Genomic DNA, 19,307 nt, shown 5'->3' with positions numbered 1-19,307 from the left:
AAACCCATGAGATCATGACCTGAGCCGAAGTCGGACGCTTAACTGAGCCACTCAGGCTCCTGAGTCCATTTATTTTTTTAAAATCTACAGTTAAACTTGAAAGAATACACTAATCCCACTTAAAAAAAAAAAAGAGGAGGGGCATGCAAACACTTTAGTGTGAATTAGCCAACTACAAAATGCAAGGTAGAGAATTACTTCTATTTGAAGACAAGAAATCACAAGTACCTTTATGGGGGTTCAGGGTTGCTCCTGTGCATAAAAACATCACGCCCCTCATTCTACTTTTCTAACCACTTCATGTCCTCCAAAGTTCTGCAATCTGATTTGCAGGAACAGGCAGCGCGCTCCCCCCAGACCTCAGCACAGCGCTAGAAAGTCCGGTAGCTGACAAGTGTACAGGCAGCCCTGCACCATTTTCACTCAAAGGCGAAAACACAGTAGCCTGCCACCTTGTGGAAACAAGAGGTAACAACACTTCATCTGAAGCGTCAGTGCAGCTCTCTAACAGAAGAACCTACCTATAGCTGAAGAAAAGAGAAAAGCATTCTAATAGGCACATGAAAAGATGCTCAACGTCACTCATCATCAGGGAAATACAAATCAAAACCGCAATGAGATACCACCTCACACCGGTCAGAGTGGCTAAGATTAACCACTCAGGAAACAACAGATGCTGGCGAGGATGTGGAGAATGGGGAACCCTCCTGCACCGTCGGTGGGAACGCAAACTGGTGCAGCCGCTCTTGAAAATAGAACTACCCTCTGATTCAGCAACTGCACTACTAGGTATTTATCCAAAGGCTACAAAAATGCTGATTTGAAGGGGCATATGCACCCCAGTATTTACAGCAGTAATATCAACAATAGCCAAAGTATGGAAACAGCCTAAATGTCCATCAACTGACAAATGGATAAAGGAGATGTGGTTTATGTATACAATGGAATATGTTCCATCGTGATGAAAAAGAATAAAATCTTGCCATTGGAGCAGTGTGGCTGGAACTAGAATGTATGACGCTAAGCGAAATAAGTCAGAGAAAGACAAATATTATGTGATTTCACTCATAAGTGGAATTTAAAAAACACAACAGACGAACCCAGGAGAGGGAAGGCAAAATAAGATACAAACAGAAAGGGAGGCAAACCGTAAGAGACTCTTACATCCAGAGAACAAACTGAGGGTTGACTGGGGTGGTGAAAATGGGTGATGGGCATTAAGAGGGCACTTGTTGGGATGAGCACTGGGTGTCATATGTAAGCGATGAATCCCTGGGTTCTTTCTACTCCTGAAACCAAGACCACACTGTACGTTAACTAACTTGATTTTAAATCAAAAAAAGAAAAGAAAAAAGCATTCAAATTCACTTAATGTATCAAATAATCAATGCATAGTACTAGAAGAAGGCATGTTTTAAGTTTTGGATGCTGGATTCACACTTGGCCAAGGAGTAGAATTTTGTGGTCATGCGCGCGCGCGCGCGCGCACACACACACACACACACACACACACACACACACACACCTCTTAAGTCCAAACTGGGATTTGCTTGCAGTGATACAGATCAGCAGACCTGGCTTCACCTTTTGCTATTTTACTCACTTCTGTTTGTGAAAATGGCACGAGGCGTGGGTCTTACCTTTTCACTACCAGCTTCAGGGTTCTATGAGAGCCCTTCACCAGGCAAATCGCCTCCTGTCTAAACCCTGAGAGACCAATGTCGTTGATGCCGACGATCTCGTCCCCGGCCAGTAACTTGTCCACTGCCGCAGCTTTACTTCCTTCTTCAATCTGCAACAAAGACGCACGTGACATGAGCCTCCAAACAAGCAAAGCAAGTCCCCAGAAGTTAGCCAGGAGCAACGTGCCTGTGACGTGTGCCGCCCACAGCTCTATGACTGGCTATGGGATCGGCCAGGACCCCATCTAGGCCCTGAGGCTGCGCGGATTCCTATTTGACGAATGAGGGACACATCCCTCACCCAGCGCTTGCCTCTGCGGGGACCTGGGCTACCTTCACGGAGGGAACAGGAAAAGAGCGCATGCGCTCCGGAACACGCACGACCCAAAACGGTGGATCTAAAGATACAGGGCCCTTTTCTGGAATCCTTTATCCAACAATAATGATGGATTATTTTTATTATGTACTGTTTCTCATACATTAATCCCAGACCTAGATTCTTGTAACTGCTTTACTGAGAGAGAGTTCAAATACCACAAAACTCACCCACATAAATATACAAGTGAATGACTTTTTAGTATATTCACAGAACTGTGGAACCATCACATCCTAAACCTAGAAGAAACCTGGTAGCCGTGAGCAGTCACCTCCTGATCCCCTCCAGCAGCCCTGGCCACCACTAACCCACCTCCTGTCTCTATGCATTTGCCCTTGCTGGATAGCTCACAGAAAAAGGATCCTACAGGGGCACCTGGGCATTTCAGGTGGTTAAGCGTCTGACTCTTGATTTTGACTCAGGTCATGATCTCACGGTTTGTGGGATAGAGCCCTCCATTGGGGTCTGTGCTGACAATGTGGAGTCGGCTTGGAATTCTCTCTCTCCCTGTCTCTCTGCCCCTCCCCTGCACACACTCTCTCTTTCTCTCTCTTTCTCTCTCTCTCTCTCTCTCAAAATAAATGAACAATGGGGCGCCTGTGTGGTTCAGCCGGTTAAGCATCCAACTCTTGATTTTGGCTCAGGTCATGATCTCATGGTTCATGAGATCGAGCCCTGTGTCAGGCTCCGCACAGGCAGCATGGAACCTGCTTGGGCTTCTCTCTCCCTCTATCTTTGTTCCTCCCCCACTTGTGCTCTCTCTCTTTCTCTCATAATAAATAAATTTTAAAAAGTAAACATTTAAACAAATAAAAAGAATTCTGCAACATGTGGCATTTTTAAAAACGTTTATTTATTTTAAGAGGGAGAAAAAGAGAGTGCACACTCAGGGGAGAGGCAGAGAGAGGAAGAAAGAATCCCAAGCTGGCTTTGTGATGTCAGCACAGAGCTCCACTCAGGGCTCAAACTCATGAACCAAGAGATCATGACCTGAGACAAAATCAAGAGCCAGATACTTAACCAACTGAGCCACCCAGGCGCCCCGAGAAATCTTGGTCTTTAAATACTAAACCTAGTTTTTTTCTCTACAGTAATAATAATCTCAGCAGCAATTAACCCTGCCTGCTTTCTCTACTAGTGCTTGGCAAACTATGGCCCATGAGCGAAATCCAGCCAGATGCGCCCCCCCCCCCTCTTTTTTGTAAATAAAATGTTACTGCAATAGAACCACACCCACTTGCTTACATATTGCTACAGGACAGCAATGAGTAGCCTGGCCCACAAAGCCAAGAATATTTACTACTTGGCTTGTTACAAAACAGTTTGCCAACCCCAGTTTTATACCAAAAAGTAATTATCTTGACAAACTGTTAGGAAAACCGGTGAACAAAGTTAACGTTTGTGAGAGTATCTGTGTACAGTCTGAAAGCTCACTGCCTGACTGTTTGCCGCGGCCAACCTAACAGTTACTTACAAAGCCCTCACAAAGCAGTAGAGCAGTACATCTTTCCTCCGGGTTAAAAAACTGGGTACTAAGCAACTTACATGCCTCAGTTCTGCAAGTGAATGATAGTTGCCTCAAATCTCCGCTTAAATCTAAGGACGACATTTGAACTCTCAGGTTAACCAAGCAATTATTCATTGCAAGTCAACACCATCGATGCAAGTAAACGACTACTTCTTAACCGAATGGATGGCTTCATATTTTTGTTAATAACTGGCTTCAAAAGTCTAGACAATTTTATCCCAACACAGTAACAGACACGTTGTAAGTAAATTTCCACCTGCCCAAGATTACACGCTCAGCCAGGTACAAAGTGCAGGTGACATTCAGTGGAGAGCTTAGGTTTTTGACACGTCCTGTGTGAGAGGCCAAGGGGCTGTCCAGGTGGAGGGTCCGTGGGCAGCTGGCTGTGGGAGAAGAGCATCCAGGGAAAGGTGGCCCACCCGTGGAGTGACCCCAAGCAGAAGATATTTAAAGATTTGAGGGGCAGGGTGCCTGAGTGGCTCACTAGGTCAAGCGTCCTACTTCAGCTCAGGTCATGATCTTGTGGTTCATGGGTTCAAGCCCCGTGTCGGGCTCTGTACTGACTGCTCAGAGCCTGGAGCCTGCTTCCATTCTGTTTGTCTCTCTCTCTCTCTGCCCCTCCCTGGCTTGTGCATACACACTCACTCTCTCTCAGAAATAAATAAAACTTAAAAAAAAAAAAAAACCAGGGGGCTGGGGAGACTGAAGGAGGCTGCCTGGACAGAAGACAGAGCCACGGGCAGATAACCACAGAGATGGAACCCTGGATCCCCAACAATTAGAGCACTGGTGAAAGAGGGCACCAGGTAAACCACAGGAGATAAAGGAGAAAGGCTGAGCATCGCAGAAGCCTCCACCACCAAAGTTCACACTGACGAGGACGGCCGGCGACCCTGCCCGTGCGGGGAAAGCCCCCAGGGGAAGCTGACCAACGCTCAGGCTGGGGTCACTACCAGAGCCCGCAGCACTGTGGTGGCTGGGGTCAAGACCAGCACCTGTCCCCCAAAACAGGGACCCAGAGGCTGCAGGCCCTCAAGGCAGCATTCAAGGCGTGCCTGGGTCAGTTTCATCTCCTCTCTCTCTCTCCTCTTGGCGCTAAGTACACAATCTGGAGGGCAAAATCTAGAATACAGAACACATGCAGACGGTAACTTGGGTCTGTACCCAGTGAACTATTGCCTGAATTCCATTAGGTAAATGCTTTGGTGGCATGAGTGCAAAAAAAGCCATCTGCGTTCAGAGTTTGTACTTATTCTTTCAGTAAGCATCTACAGAGCAAGTATGATGCAAAAAACCGCTAGATACTGGACAGTGGGTCTTGCAAGATGTAGTTCCCGCCTCGAAGACATTTCTAGGCTTAGAGGCCAATGCTTCTCAACCTGTAATGTGCACACAAGTCTCCCAGGGTTTAAAATGCAGATCTGGGGGTGGCTGCGTGGCTCAGTCAGTTAAGCATCCAACTCCTGATTTCAGCTCATGTCGTGATCCCACAGTTTGTGAGCTTGAGCCCTGCATCAGGCTCTGCACTGGCAGTGTGGAGCCTGGTTGGGATTCTCTCTCTCTCTCTTTCTCTCTCCCTCTCTACCCCACCCCCCCACCCCGTCTCTGCCCCTCTTCTGCTCATGCCCTCTCTCTCAAAATAGATAAATAAAACTTAAAAAAAATGTTTTTTAAATGCAGATCTGATTCAGCAGGTCCTGGGTGGGGCCTCAACTTCTGCGTCTCTAAGACCATCCTTAACAAGCTCCCAGGAGAGGAGACGATGCTTTGAGTTGCAGTGTAGAGATATAGGGACAGATAAATGAAGTACCAGATGAGTGAGAAGTCGGCTTGCCCTCTATGGTGTGGATGGACCCTCCAGGAACATTTTCACAGAGCCCATGGCATTTGGTGCAGCCTTGAAGGATGCACTTTTTGGAGACTTGTCACAACACACAAGGGCCAGGTACCATGAGGAAGCCACAGAACATACAAGTTTTTTTAAGTTTATTTATTTATTTAAAGGAAGAGAGAGAAACCCAAGCTGGCTCTGCACTGTCAGTGCAGAGCCCAACACGGGACTCAAACACACGAACCATGAGATCATGACCTGAGCTGAAGCCAGGAGTCGTCACTTAACGGACTGAGCCACCCAGGCGCCCCTGAATCACACATTCTAAAGGGGTTAAAATGGTGAGTTTTGTGTCAGACACATTTAGCATACTAAAAGTCACACATTCTTCTGTATCTACAAGAAAAGATCCTGACCCCACGATAAGAGTGAACATAAGGTCCTCCCTACAGTGATTCCCTTTGAATTGCAGTGAAAGAGAACGTCTTTAGGCAAAACCACCGTGACTAATGACCTGCAGGGTCTCAGGACAGTTATTAAGGCAGCAGGCCCTGGAGGGGACACGTCACCGGTGTCTGGCTCAGCTACCACTTGGTGGGTTTCTCCGCGTCATCCCCACAAACACTTCTATGGACAAGTTGTGCAAAACTCCCGTGAAGCCCCGTCATGTCCTCCGGCTTCGCCACGGAGACGAACACCATGTTACTTCCTCTCATCCGTAAAGACTTCTCCAGTTTCTCCTCTATAAAGGAAGACTGCATTCCAAAGCCTCCTTCAGCCTCGCCCTAACGCACTCCACCTACACTTCCCAGAAAAAAAATCGGTCTGGGTTTGGGAGATAAAGTAGCTGGGGCTTTACCCTCCCCCCTGCACCCCCGCCCTTGGCTTCCTCCCCAAGACAAAGTTTCTCTTTGATATTTATTGTGCTCCTGGGGGAAGAAGCTGTAAAAGAAAAACCAGCTTTGAAAACCTGCATTCTATACCCCCCCCCAAACATCTCACAGCAGGTGGGATTAATTAGGCTTCAACTTGGCGAAGAACAAACCTGAAGTCGGTGCTACCCGCACAGGATAAGGACTCTGCCTGCCCGCACGTGACAGTGTATCCAAACCCAATGCTGATGGGCATTCCGTCCCGAGGGCCACACGCTACAAAGGACCGTGCTTGGCACTGTTAACCAGTAGGGGTGACCACCTACGCGTACAGAGGGTGGGAGCCACCAGCAGGGTAGTTCCGGCCGAGGTCACCTGCTCCAACCCAGAAGAGTCCCCCGCACAACGGGAGGCGGGCAGAGACAAACCCTGCCGTGCCCACGATGCGGGCCCACGTGGCACGCCCTTCACACGTACAGAACGGGAGTCCCGAGCGCCCACGCCAGTCCACACATTCCACCCGGAGTCACTAACTGGCATTCTGTACGGCAAACCCACGCTCACCGTCCCGATGAAGTGAGATGTCCCGTGACGTAAAGAAGGCCTTACTCTTCTTATAGGAATATGTTGTCTGGAAACAGCAGTGGGGAGAAACAGTTAACGCAAGCCTTTATTTTTTATCATTTAGTTATTTTGAGAGCAAGCGGGGGAGCAGCAATGGGGAAGGGTCACAGAGAGAGAGAGAGGCAGAGAATCCAAAGCAGGTTCTATGCTGGCAGGTCAGAGCCTGACACAGGGCTCGAACCCACAAACCGTGCAATCACGACCTGAGCCAAAGTCAGACACTGAACCGACTGAATCACCTAAATGCCCAAGAGTCATTTTGGAACAAAGTTTTCATACTTCTTGGAACAGACGTTACAGATGATCGGGAATGAAGACCCACAGAGGCAAAAGAATCGGGTCGGGGAGTGGACCAGACATACACTGAAAGGAATCGCGTCCAATGCAGGGGGCAGCACGAGGGGCAATGTTCACCTCTGTCTCGGGGGCGGAAATGCAGTTTCACAAATGGGAAGGGCCATGAACACAACTTGAAAGGAGGTGTGTGTTTCGGGGAGGACATCCCAAAGTCGGGTCTTGACGTGAAGACAGGGGCACAGGCAGGAAGCCCAGGCGTGTCACAGGAATGTCAGCTTGGCAGGGTGTAAAGCTCTCATAAGAGGGCGTTTGAAGATAAGGGCAGAAGGGAGAAGATTAGGAACTTGACCTTGAATCAGAATCTGGGACAATATCCCGTAGGCAGTGAAGGCCCAGAGAAAGCAGGCATGGAAATAGGGAAATGATAGTATTCACGCAAGTATTTGTGGAAGATGAACCTTGCAGGCACAACACGTGAAATGAATTTCTGCCTAAGAACAAGGTGGCGATGACGAAGATCCTCACCTCCATCTTGGCGCTGGACAGAAACGAGGGCTCAAAACGACACAGGGCAGAGAACAGGAATGTGGGCAAGGACTCTAGACGCTGTGAGGGAAGACCTCACGATGTGGTCACAGATGGACACAATGGGCCAAAGGAAAGAAGCCAGTGGTGCGGAGGTGTTGTGCTCGAGTGATTCAGAAAATCACGATGGCCAGAGATCAGAATGAAAGGAGGAAAACGACACGGAGTCTAATATCCTATTTCAAAGGCCACGAATCACACGTGCAACTTATCAGTTCTACCTCAAGAATGGTCCAGACAACAGGACCTGCATGACAAAGCAATGCCTTTTGTTAGACGGGGCAATCCCTGATGTCACCGCTTCAGGCTGCTTAATTTCGGTATTTTACTCATTCTCCCAGAACCAAAAAGCTTCGGAAAGGAAACCTGACTCATCCAGGGGAAGTATCAAGTAGTGAAATAACCTGAGTGTGTATCTCTGGTAACAGACAAGCCCATTGAAAACTGGAAACTTCCACCTAAACGTGTTAGAGACTCAAACAAGTAATAATTGCCGGCTCCCCTGTGACGAGAGAAGCCACACAAGCCAGGCAGCCCAGCTTCTAGAAGGCTCTTCGGCATCTCGGGACCGACCGGCACCCTCTCCACGGCCAAGATGCCCGAGAGAAAGGTCAACTCGGGTGCAGGGGCGGTGAGGGAGCCCCAGAGGAGACACGCAAGCTGTCAGCTAAAACCTGCACCAGCAAAAGTGGAAATGGAGCAAAACCTCTTCAAACAACAAAAAAAAGGGCAAGCAAATGGGAAAACAGGCTGAAGGGACTGACCAAGAAACTACAGATCTACCTGAGGAAACAGAGGAACGAAAGCTTCAGGAGAGCCCAGCCTCTGGAGAAGCAGAGGTGAAGGAAGCCCAGCCTAAGATCCCATGCCACGTCTTACTGGTGGGCCCTGTCTCCTTACAGAATCCAGAGGGGAGTTTCATCGCTATTTTGGAAATGTAAGCTTTTTAGTAAGTCTGGGAATATTTTTAAGGAGGGAATCTCACCTCATCCAAGTTAAGTGTAACTTTTTTTTTTTTTAAGAGGCAAAATCATTCGCTGGTTATGTATTTTTTAGTACAACCAGGAAAGAGCAAGATATGGAATCCCAGGAGGCTCTGGCTGTCTGGGTCAGCTTAACATTCCACGGGTCAGGGGAGCAGTTTTTACAGCCGACAGTACAAAGCATGCTACGTGGCAATCTGGAAGCACGGTGGTGTATTTCGTGTGTCTCGAACACTGAAAGTTACCTCTCTCCCCACAATTCCTAAAGAAAACCATTCCCTGATCTTGGTGCGCTCAGTTCCTGAGCGTGCTAGCCCAGTTTCCCTAAACACTTTGGTTGTCTGCCGTGAAAAACCTGGAAGTTTGAACAAGTCGTGTTTAGGATGTTAAATTGTGAATTGTGAATGAGGTGGGGAGCGCTGTGATTGAACAGATTATCAACACACAAGATGCTAATACTTATCTCTTCCTAAGGAAAATCTGCCTCCACATTTCAAGCTGTAAAGTCACCAGAATAACGGTTTATGTAAGAGTGACAGACTACATCTTTTTAGGTCTTTGGTATCTGTGTTAAAAACTGTACAAAATGAGGGGCACCTGGGTGGCTCAGTCGGTTAAGCGTCCGATTCTTGATTTCAGCTCAGGTTACGATCTCACTATTTGTGATTTCAAGCCCCATGTCGGGTTCTGTGCTGACACTGTGGAGCCTAGTTGGGATGCTCTCTCTTTCTCAAAATAAATAAATAAACTTCAAGACAATCTAGACAAAATGAAATGTCTGTGTACGGATCATCAAACCACCAACAAAATCTCAATTGTGGAAAGAAAAAAAAAAAACCACCTCTTCTTTTTCCTCATGGTCGACAACCAAAATCAAAAAGCAAGAGAAAAGACAAAACGATGCCCCCCTAAAACTAACAAAAGAAACCACAACCCACCTCCTGGGCTTTGGTCTCCCGGTGAGCGAGTTGGTGTTTACTCCGAGGCATTTAAGAACGCGACGGCTCGCTCTGACTATTCTAACACGTTCCTTTCAGCCTCCCTAAAAGGAGAGCTGGTCACGTGAGACCCCGTAAAAAGAGAGGCAAATGTGGCCTGCACAACGGGACCAAGGCAGGTTAACTAACGGCCAGACCCCGGCCGACGAGATATATAAAAGGAAGACACGCCTGGGTGACGAGCTCGTGCGCGGAGGGGGTATGTGGCCAACAAAAGCGTCAAGGCAGAAGTCCCACGGAAGAGGAGGACAAGATCTGGAGGCTGCACTGGACAGCCAGAGACGGAAACCGAAATCTGGAGGACGGCTCAAGCACAATCGGCAGAGGAGGGGCTCCGCATCTGGCGGTCGGGAGTACAGCGCAGAAGCCAGGCCAGCCGCGCCAGGAGCCAAAGGAGAAGCGTTCCTCCCGAGCCCGGGCCCGGCTGCGGCCGGATGAGGCCCGGGCAGGGCCTCCTCTCTACGGGGCAAAGGTCCGGGACAGGAGGACTCTGCAAAGTCCTCAACACCACATCGTCCCTGCATCCGAGGAACAGAGGCCTATGCACGTAAGGGGCGGCTTCCGGAAAGCCACATCCAAGGAGCATCTTCTAAACACCCTCGCGTGTCAGAGAGGGTTCAGGCCAGAAGGGACACGAAGACTTCCGGCTCTCACGTTGCCGGTCAGCAACGTGCCGCCTCGGCTCTAGCTCTGCCCTCCGCGGCCTCCCCTGAAGATCCCGCAGAGGGGCCCTGTGACCGCTTCTCCTTGCCGCAGGCACCAGTAAGGACCGTCAGCAGAGGGCACGGGAGGGACACCAGAAGGGGACTCCGTCACCCTTTCCACTTGCGGCCTGTCTTCCTCTATACCTGCTCCCGTGAGGCGGCAGTCACGTGGGCACGGCATCACGTGGTTGCACCCGTCACGTGGGAGAGGCCCCACGTGGGCATGGCACTCACTGGGGCTTGGCGTCACACGGCCTAGGGTCACGTGGGCAAGACAGTCAATGGGCGCGACCGTCACACGGGAGTGGAAGTCACGAGGACAAGGCAGCTGATGGACACAGCAGTCACGTGGGTGTGGCACTCATGCGAGCACGGCAGTTAATGGGAAAGGCAGTCGCTTGGCGTGACAGCGAATGGGTGTGGCAGTCAAGGGACATGTCAGTCACGTGGGCGTGGCAGCCATGTGAGCATGGTAGTTATGGGGGCGGCAGTCACGTGGGTGCGGCATCACGTGGACGTAGAAGTTAACAGGTGCGGCAGTCACGGGAGCATGGAAGTCATTGGAGGAGCAAAAGTCACGTGGGTGAGGCGGTTAATGGGCATGGCAGTAATTTGGGCTCAGCAGTTAATGGGTGTGGCAGTCACGTGGGCCCAGCATCAGACCGACGTGACCGTTAATGAGCACAGCACTCATGTGGACAGGTTAGGCAGTCACACGAATGTGATAGGCACATGGGCTCATTAGTTCACGAGTGTGGCAGTCAGGGACTCCACAGTTAATGGGCGCAGCAGTCAAGAGGAAAGGCAGTCATGTGGACATGGCTTGCCACATGTTAATGGATGTGGCAGTCACGTGGGCATAAGTCATGTGGGTGGCACAGCTAAGGGCGGCCATTAGGCCGACCCGCCAGTCACATGGGCGTTGAGTCACGTGGGCACAGCAGTCACATGAGCACGGTAGCTATGGGCGTGGCAGTCACGTGGGCAGAGCGTCAAAGGGACCCAACCCTTAATGGGCAAGGGAATCACATGCGAGGCCTTTATGGCCATCCTCCAGTCACGTGAGTGTGACAGTCACGTGGGCATGACCGTTTGGGTCATGCCTTTCATGTGGGTGTGGCCATTATGCCCACACGCAAGTCACATGGGCGTGGCAATCATGTGAATGGGGTTGTCACGTGCCCACGCCAGTTACGGGCGTGGCAGTCAGGGACGCGTCAGTCACGTGATCACAACAGTTAATGGGCAGGGCAGTCACACGGGCGCGCCAGTCACGTGGGCGTGGCAGTCACGTGAGCATGACAGTGATGGGCGTGGCGGCCAAGCGAAGGTGTCAAAGGACGCGGCACTCACGTGAACATGGCAGTCACGTGGCTCGCCAGTCACATGGCATAATAGTCACGATCGCCACATTAATGGGCGCGGCAGTCACCCGCGCGTGGCAGTCACCTGGCGTGCCCAGTAGCACGGCAGCTTCTGGGCACGTTCTGCGGATACGCTGGGGGGCGCGGGCGGCTTCTCGGCAAGTTTTAGCAGCGTCACCCCAGTGCCTTCCCCAGAGGCTTCTCCACCGGCACGCCAGCCGGCTCCGGCAGCACCCTTGCCCCGCTCCCTGCTGAGCCTCGAAGGCAGCCGGGGGCAGCCTCCCGCCCGCCTGCTGCTCTGCGACTCCGTGAGTTTGGCCCCTGCCGGGGGTACGCGGTCACACGCGCCCCACGGAGGCCTGACTCCCGGCGGGAGGGGTGGGCTACTTCTAAGGTCTTCTTCCTTCGCTCACCCACCTCAGCCCCGGGGGTGGTGGCTGCTCCTCATAGCCGGGGTTCTGCATTTACAGTCCTCTTTACTTGTCAATTCGAGTAATTATCCATTAAGAGGTAATAATTTTTTTGTACGGGGTGGGGGGGAGCAAACCTTTCTGTAAAGAGCCGCACGGCGAGCAGTGTTTCAGTTTAGGCTTCGTGGGCCTCGCAGCCTACAGCCAGCGCTCGACTCTGTGCAACCGACAAGACAAAGAACACTGTGTTGTATGTCGCCGGTCTGCCGAATCCTGCTTTATATGAAGCATTTCCTGTCCAAATTACTGAATGGTTTGTCTCCTCTCTGGACATTGACAGATATAAATTCCCCGTGGCAAGTGCAGTAACAGACACCCGCGGGGCCCAAGCAGCAAAATTATATTACCGGCCGGCTAGGGAGCAAGGAGATGATGAACATCAGCGAAGGATTAAAAGAGGTGGGAGTGTGGGACTCTTGCTCTCAGGATTGTGAGTTCGAGCCCCACACTGGGTGTAGAGGTTACTTAAAAAAATAAAATGTTTAGGGGCGCCTGGGTGGTTCAGTGGTTAAGTGTCTCACTCTTGATTTTGGCTCAGGTCATAATCTTGTGGTTTGTGAGTTCGAGCCCCACATCGCGCTCCGCACTGACAGCGTAGAGCCTGCTTAGGATTCTCTCTTTCCCCCTCTGCCCTTCTCCGCTTTTCGTGCTCTCTCTCAAAATAAATAAACTAAAAAAAAAAAAAAAAAAAAAGCCTTGACTCCTCCATTTACTTAACTAGTCAACTTAAAGTCACTCATTTTTGTCTGTTTTGTCACCTAAAAAAAATAATATTTTGTAAACTCTAAAGTATTACACAAGCATATTCACAAATTATTTCACTTACCATTTGTTGGTGTAACAAGGGGAACTACCTGGCTAGGCTTCAGTGACCTAATGATTCTATTCTTGATTTTTTTTTTTTTAAGTGTTTATTTATTTATTTTGAGAGAGCAAGTGAGAGAAAACATGGGTGGGGGAGGAGCGGAGAGAGAGGGAGACAGAATCCCAAGCAGGCTCTGCACTGTTAGTGCAGAATCCGACGTGGGGCTTGAACCCACAAACCTTGAGATCATGACCTGAGCTGAAATCAAGAGTCCCAAGCTCAACTGACTGAGCCACCCAGGTTCCCCCCATTCTTGATTTTAACACTAGGAAATAAGGCTGAAGTGGTAAGGGAGAATGCTTCATTTACAATTTTCCAAGCTATTTATTTAGGTACAATAGTTTCTAAGTCCTTTCCTGAGGCTGTTTGAAAAAGAAAAAAAAAAAAAATCCCAAAGCTCAGTTATCCTAGATGCTATTGTTTAAACCTAACTTAAAGTTTCCTTTTTCCATTATTTAGCTATAATAGCATCACAGAAAACTTAAGTAGACAAAGCCACAGTATATAAATGATATTTTACAAAAATTTAGCCTAAGTGGATTATGTAGAAACCAGACCACAGTTCCCCCTTTTCAAAAAGCATGATTTACATGATAAATTCTCAAGATACAAATACTTGAAAATACTTGTGGTTTAAATACCACAGATTTGCAGTCAAGCAAAGGGAAAAAAAGGAACACGAATTTCCCCAGGTGGCCCTTTGAACGGGCTCAATAAGTAAAAGGTGTTTCCAACTTAGGCTCAGTAGTGGGTCCTCTTGGTTAAAATGGGAACTACATTTTCCAGAATCTCCGTCTCTGTATGGTTCTAAGCATTAGAATGAACCTGCCCAACTATGGGAGGCAGAAGCAATACAGCAGCACTATTCTCTACTGGTGACAAGGTCTCTACAAGGTCACAGTCAGCAAGGGACGGCTGCAGAGGGGCCCAGGAGGCCCCAGGACGTCTTCACAGGCCACTGCTCCACACCGGGGCCGCGAGACCAGTGGCACGCCAGGGGGATGCCCGGCCACACCGAGGGGCCTGCCTCCCTCAGTCTTCCCAAGCCGGGTGGACATGGGTTATCAGAGGCCTTCCTGCTGCCCAACATGCCCCCTGAGGACGTTCTCCCACAATTCCATGAGCTCTAGTTCCTTTAATATGTCTTCTTCATCTGTGCGGCTCCCAACGCCTACGTTCCCTGTCGCCCCCTAGCGCCCTCAGGCAGGAAAAGGGAGGGTCTGCCCCCCAGGGTGCACAGTTGCTCGGTGACGTGCACAGGAGCACAGAGTGCCTGAAAGGAAAACGGGGTCACCTGCAGCTCTTCGACGGTGCTTAAACACATGCGCCACAATCTACTCTCTTAACTGTGTTTAAGGCACGGAGCGCCTAGGTGGCTCAACTGCTTAAGTGTTAAGACTTCAGCTCAGGTCATGATCTCACGGTTCATGAGTTCAAGCCCTGTGTCTGGGTGTCTGCTATCAGCACGGAGCCTGCTTCGAATCCTCTATCCCCTCTCTCTGCCCCTCCCCCACTGGTTCTCTCTCAATTAAAATTAAAAATTTTATTTATTTTTTTTTTTTTAATTTATTTTTGGGACAGAGAGAGACAGAGCATGAACGGGGGAGGGGCAGAGAGAGAGGGAGACACAGAATCGGAAACAGGCTCCAGGCTCCGAGCCATCAGCCCAGAGCCTGACGCGGGGCTCGAACTCACGGACCGCGAGATCGTGACCTGGCTGAAGTCGGACGCTTAACCGACTGCGCCACCCAGGCGCCCCAAAATTAAAAATTTTAAAAACCCTGTGTTTAAGGTGCACAGTTCAGTAGCGTTAAGTATAAACACATCGTGTATATCCCATCTCTAAAACTTCATCCTGTACAACTGACCCTATATCCGAACAATACCCCAGTCCCCTTCTCGCCACCCCCCCCCCCCCGCCCCCCAGCAATCACCAGTCTTCTTTCTTTCCAGGAACCCGACTGCTCTAGACACCTTACATAAGTGGAATCATACGGTATTTGTCCTTTCGCCTGGTTATAGCTCTCAAGGTCCATCCATGCCACAGCACATGATGCATAGCAGCCTTCCCTTTTAAAGCTCAATAATATTCCCTGTACATATATGCCTTTTCTTTATTTTTTCTCAATGTTTATTTTTAAGAAAGAGAGAGACAGAGAGAGAGAGAGCGTGCACAAGCGGGGGAGGGGCAACGAGAGAGAGGGAGAGAAAGAGAATCCCAATCAAGCTCTGTGCAGTCAACGGAGAGCCCAATGCGGGGCTCGAACTCACGAACCGTGAGATCATGACCTGAGCCAAAGTCGGTCGGTCGCTCAACCGACAGCCACCCAGGTGCCCCTTCTTTATTCTTTCACCTGTCAGTGGACACGTGGGCTGCTTCAATGCCTGCAAGTCCTGTAGGCTACATGGATGTGACCACGTGGGATCAATGTGACCACGTGGGAAACCACACTGCATAACCTATACCTCATCAGTGTGACTGTATGTTACCCAACGGGCCCATACCACAATGTCCACACCAGCATCATCAATGACACCTAAGACCCCAGAACAACCCAGATGTCCAAAAAGTAAACTATGGGACGGCTCATGGTGGAATATCATGTCACACTTCTCTACCTCTGACACTGGGGCTGGGTAATTCTTTGTTGTGGGGGGTCGTGCTGGGCGCAAAATATTTACTAGCAGTATCCCTGCTCTCCACCTACTAGATGCCAGGACCATCCGTCACCCCGATTTGTAACAACTAAAAATGTCTCCAGATATTACCGAATGTCCCCTAGGGGACCCCCCAAAAAAATCACCCTTAGTTCAGAGCCACTGTTCTAGAGAAAGGATTAAGTATCCGGGACAACCATGCCAGCTCTCATGAACATCTGCACGAAAAGCAAGACACCGCCTAAATCCCATTTTCACGCCTGCCCCGCAAACCCCATCCACCGTGGTGAGAAGCAGACAGCCTCACAGGGACAGGCTCTCTGGTCACTGGCAGCCACGCACAAGGCCCATCGGGCCAGGTGGAGCCACCGTGTTTAATGAGGCCCATCATTACCATGCAAAGCGGGCCTTGTTGTTCTGGGCACCACGGGTCCTGTCCCAACATCACACACCCGCAACTAAGAAGCCTTTGTTCTTTCTCCCCACAGAAAATGGTCTTTCTTGTCTGCGGGCTTTGCTGGCCAGGTCCCCTCCATTCAGGCCGCCGCCCCCATCATGGACATGCACACACTGTACCTGGCTCGCTCCCGTTGGGACGCCACACAAGCCTCCTCCTGCCTCCGCCGCGGGACTGGCGGCCCTCCTCCTGGCCTCTCCAACACCCGGGCTGCATCGCCAACCACTGTTCTGAACCCTGTTGATGGACCTCTGCCTCTGCTTCTAGCCCCGTGGTGGGACTAGCCCGTCTTTGAGAACAAAGCCCAGGTGGCATCTTTGTTTAGTCCCTCCTATACCAACGTCTGTTGCAAGGCAGGAGGCAACACTGTGGAAGGGGCGAACAGAGGAAGGGAACCAGTGAAGATAGCCAGGTTTTTGTCTCAAGCCCTACCTTCATCCTAAGGACCGTGGGGGGAAAACCCCACTACAGTCCTTTTTTTTTTTTTTTTTTTTAACATTTATTCATTTTTGAGCCAGAGAGACAGCATGAGCAGAGGAGGGGCAGAGAGAGGGAGACACAGAATCCAAAGCAGGCTCCAAGCTCCAAACTGTCGGCACAGAGCCCGACACGGGGCTCCAAATCATGGACGGCGAATCACAAGGACTCTGAAGTTGGGTGCTTAACCCAGGTGTCCCCAGTCCTGGTCTTTCAAGTCAGTCTTAGAAATCTCAAGACTGGTTGGGGCAAAACCACCCCAAGCATATATGTATGTATGCATGCATGTATATTCTAATTTATTAATTTATTTAAAGTTTATTGAGAGAGCCAGAGAGAGCACAAGCAGAGGGAGGGGCAGAGAGAGAGAGAGAGAGAAAGAAAGAGACAGACAGAAAGAAAGAGACAGAGAGAGAGAGAGAGAGAGAAAGAGACAGAGAGAGAGAGAGAATCCCAAGCAGGCCATACAATGTCAGCACAGAGCCTGATGTGGGGCTCGAACCCATGAACTGTGAGATCATGACCTGAGCTAAAATTGAGTCGGACGAGCCATCCAGGCGCCCCTCTCTCAGAGCTTCTGGAAACAAATGGTGGGAACATTAAGTGCCGGTTAAACAGAGATGACTGGAATTACTTAGGTTTTCAGTTTTCAAAGTAGAAAAGCAATCTCGAAGAGCTGATAGGCAATCACGAAACAGGAAAAGGAACCGCTGGACATTAGAACAAAGTGTCCCTGGCTTTTCAGAACACACGGCTGTTTATTTTTAATGGACGTTCCCAGCCTACTGCCATTTCAAAGAAACAGCGCTTGTCCCTTCAGATAACGCCGCCCCTGTGCGACCCAAGAGACACACTGCTCAGAGGGAACGTGGCCAAAGTTACGTTCACCTTTCCTTTGGGTAAACTCAGAGCTCCCTTAAAGCCTTCGCTTTTTGTGCTGGGTAAAATATGGATGATCTCCTCCATCACAAGGGCTGTCTTTCTGCTTGAGAAACTCTTTTCTCAGTGATGTTGGCGGTGAATGAATGTTTGTGTCCTCCCCAAACTCACATGTTGAGCCCTGATACCCGGTGGGACACTCCCAGGCGGGATCGGGTCATGAGGGTGCAACCCTCGGGACTGGGATTAGTGCTCTTCTACTAGACACCCCACAAGCTCCGTCACCCCTTCCCTCATGGGAGGACACCGTGGAAAGACAGCTGTCTATACAGAGGGAAGAGAGCTCTCTCCAGACACCCTATCTGCCACCACGTTGAACTTGGACTTCTGGCCTCCAGAACTGCGAGAAATAACTATTTGTTTACGAGCGGCCCAGTCTGTGGTATTGTTGTTACATTAGCCGGAAGAGACAAAGGCAGATGTCAAAGGTCCAGCCCACAGGGCCTCGCTGAGCCCTGCGGGAAGAACACGAAGCCCTGACTTGCACAGCAAGTGCTCATAAGGTCGAGAAGGGGCCGCGTGTACAAAAGATGCCGCTCACGGAAGTGAAATCAGCACTCAGTGGGAGCAGGCCTTTTTTTTTTTTTTTTTTTAATTCTCCTAAATCTGACCATCTGGATTTTTATCGATAATTTCCCTAGGACCTCAAAGGCTGGCAGTCCTTGGCTTTTAAAAGGGAGGTGAGTGAGGGCCACCTGGGTGGCTCAGCCGGTTGAGCGTCCGACTTCGGTTCAGGTCATGATCACATGGTTCGTGAGTTCGAGCACCGTGTCGGGACCTGTGCTGACAGCTCAGAGCCTGGAGCCTGCTTCGGATTCTGTTTCCCTCTCTCTCTGTCCCTCCCCCACTCATGCTTTCGCTCTCAAAAAATAAAAAAATAAAACATCAAAACAAATTTTTAAATGAGGTGAGAAAAAAAATCATTATCAGAAGGTCACATACACGTAACCACGCACGCACCTCTGGTCCTCCTCTGTCATACACGCCTCTTCTCCTGTGTCAGAAGCCACGGCAGCACGCGGGAACCCTACCCCCCAGGCGGTCTTCCTCATGTCCCTTCACCCAGCATTCTGCCACTATCCCTACCCGCATGTCCCCTCCTCCCCTCTCATGTGGGCTCCCTCAGCACTCTAGTCAAGCACTGAGTTCTCCAGGCCCGACTGTATCTTCCAGGGTGATACCCTCCCACCACTGGTGAGCATCAGTCTCTGGAGGCCAGAAGCCCTGCTCTCCCCACAGTAGGAATCTGCCACAGGAGGGGACGGCCATGTTCCCCTGCAGGGAGGGTGGCTGTGCGGTGGTCCTGGCACAGGGGACGGAAGCAGGCGTCAGCTGGAGGCCGCATCAGGGTTTTTTTGTTGTTTATTTGAGAGAGAGAGAAGGAGAGACCAAGAGGAGGGGAGGAGCAGAGAGAGAGGGAGAGAGAGGATCCCAAGTAGGCTGCATGCTGTCAGTGCAAAGCCTGATGTAGGGCTTGATCTCACGAACCATGAACAGATCAGGACCCGAGCCGAAATCAGGAGTCAGGCGCTTAACCGACTGAGGCGCCCAGGCGCCCTGTGAGGCTGCATCAGAAGCAGACACATCTGGGGCCCCC

At 50.3% G+C, this 19,307-nt stretch overlaps 1 protein-coding gene across 3 annotated transcripts in view; it reads right to left on the bottom strand.

The window, feature by feature from the left end:
• Positions 1-19,307, bottom strand: part of SHROOM2 (shroom family member 2) — a 159,381-nt gene that overhangs the window by 85,143 nt on the left and 54,931 nt on the right. For all 3 annotated transcript variants that reach the window (XM_058713553.1, XM_058713554.1, XM_058713555.1), the window contains exon 2: positions 1,641-1,792. In XM_058713553.1, the coding sequence (XP_058569536.1) occupies positions 1,641-1,792 (152 nt within the window). The remainder of the gene's footprint in view (positions 1-1,640; positions 1,793-19,307) is intronic.

This window comes from Neofelis nebulosa, chromosome X (genome assembly GCF_028018385.1).
Source record: "Neofelis nebulosa isolate mNeoNeb1 chromosome X, mNeoNeb1.pri, whole genome shotgun sequence".
Lineage (NCBI taxonomy): Eukaryota > Metazoa > Chordata > Mammalia > Carnivora > Felidae > Neofelis > Neofelis nebulosa.
This window is presented reverse-complemented; position numbering and strand designations above follow the sequence as displayed.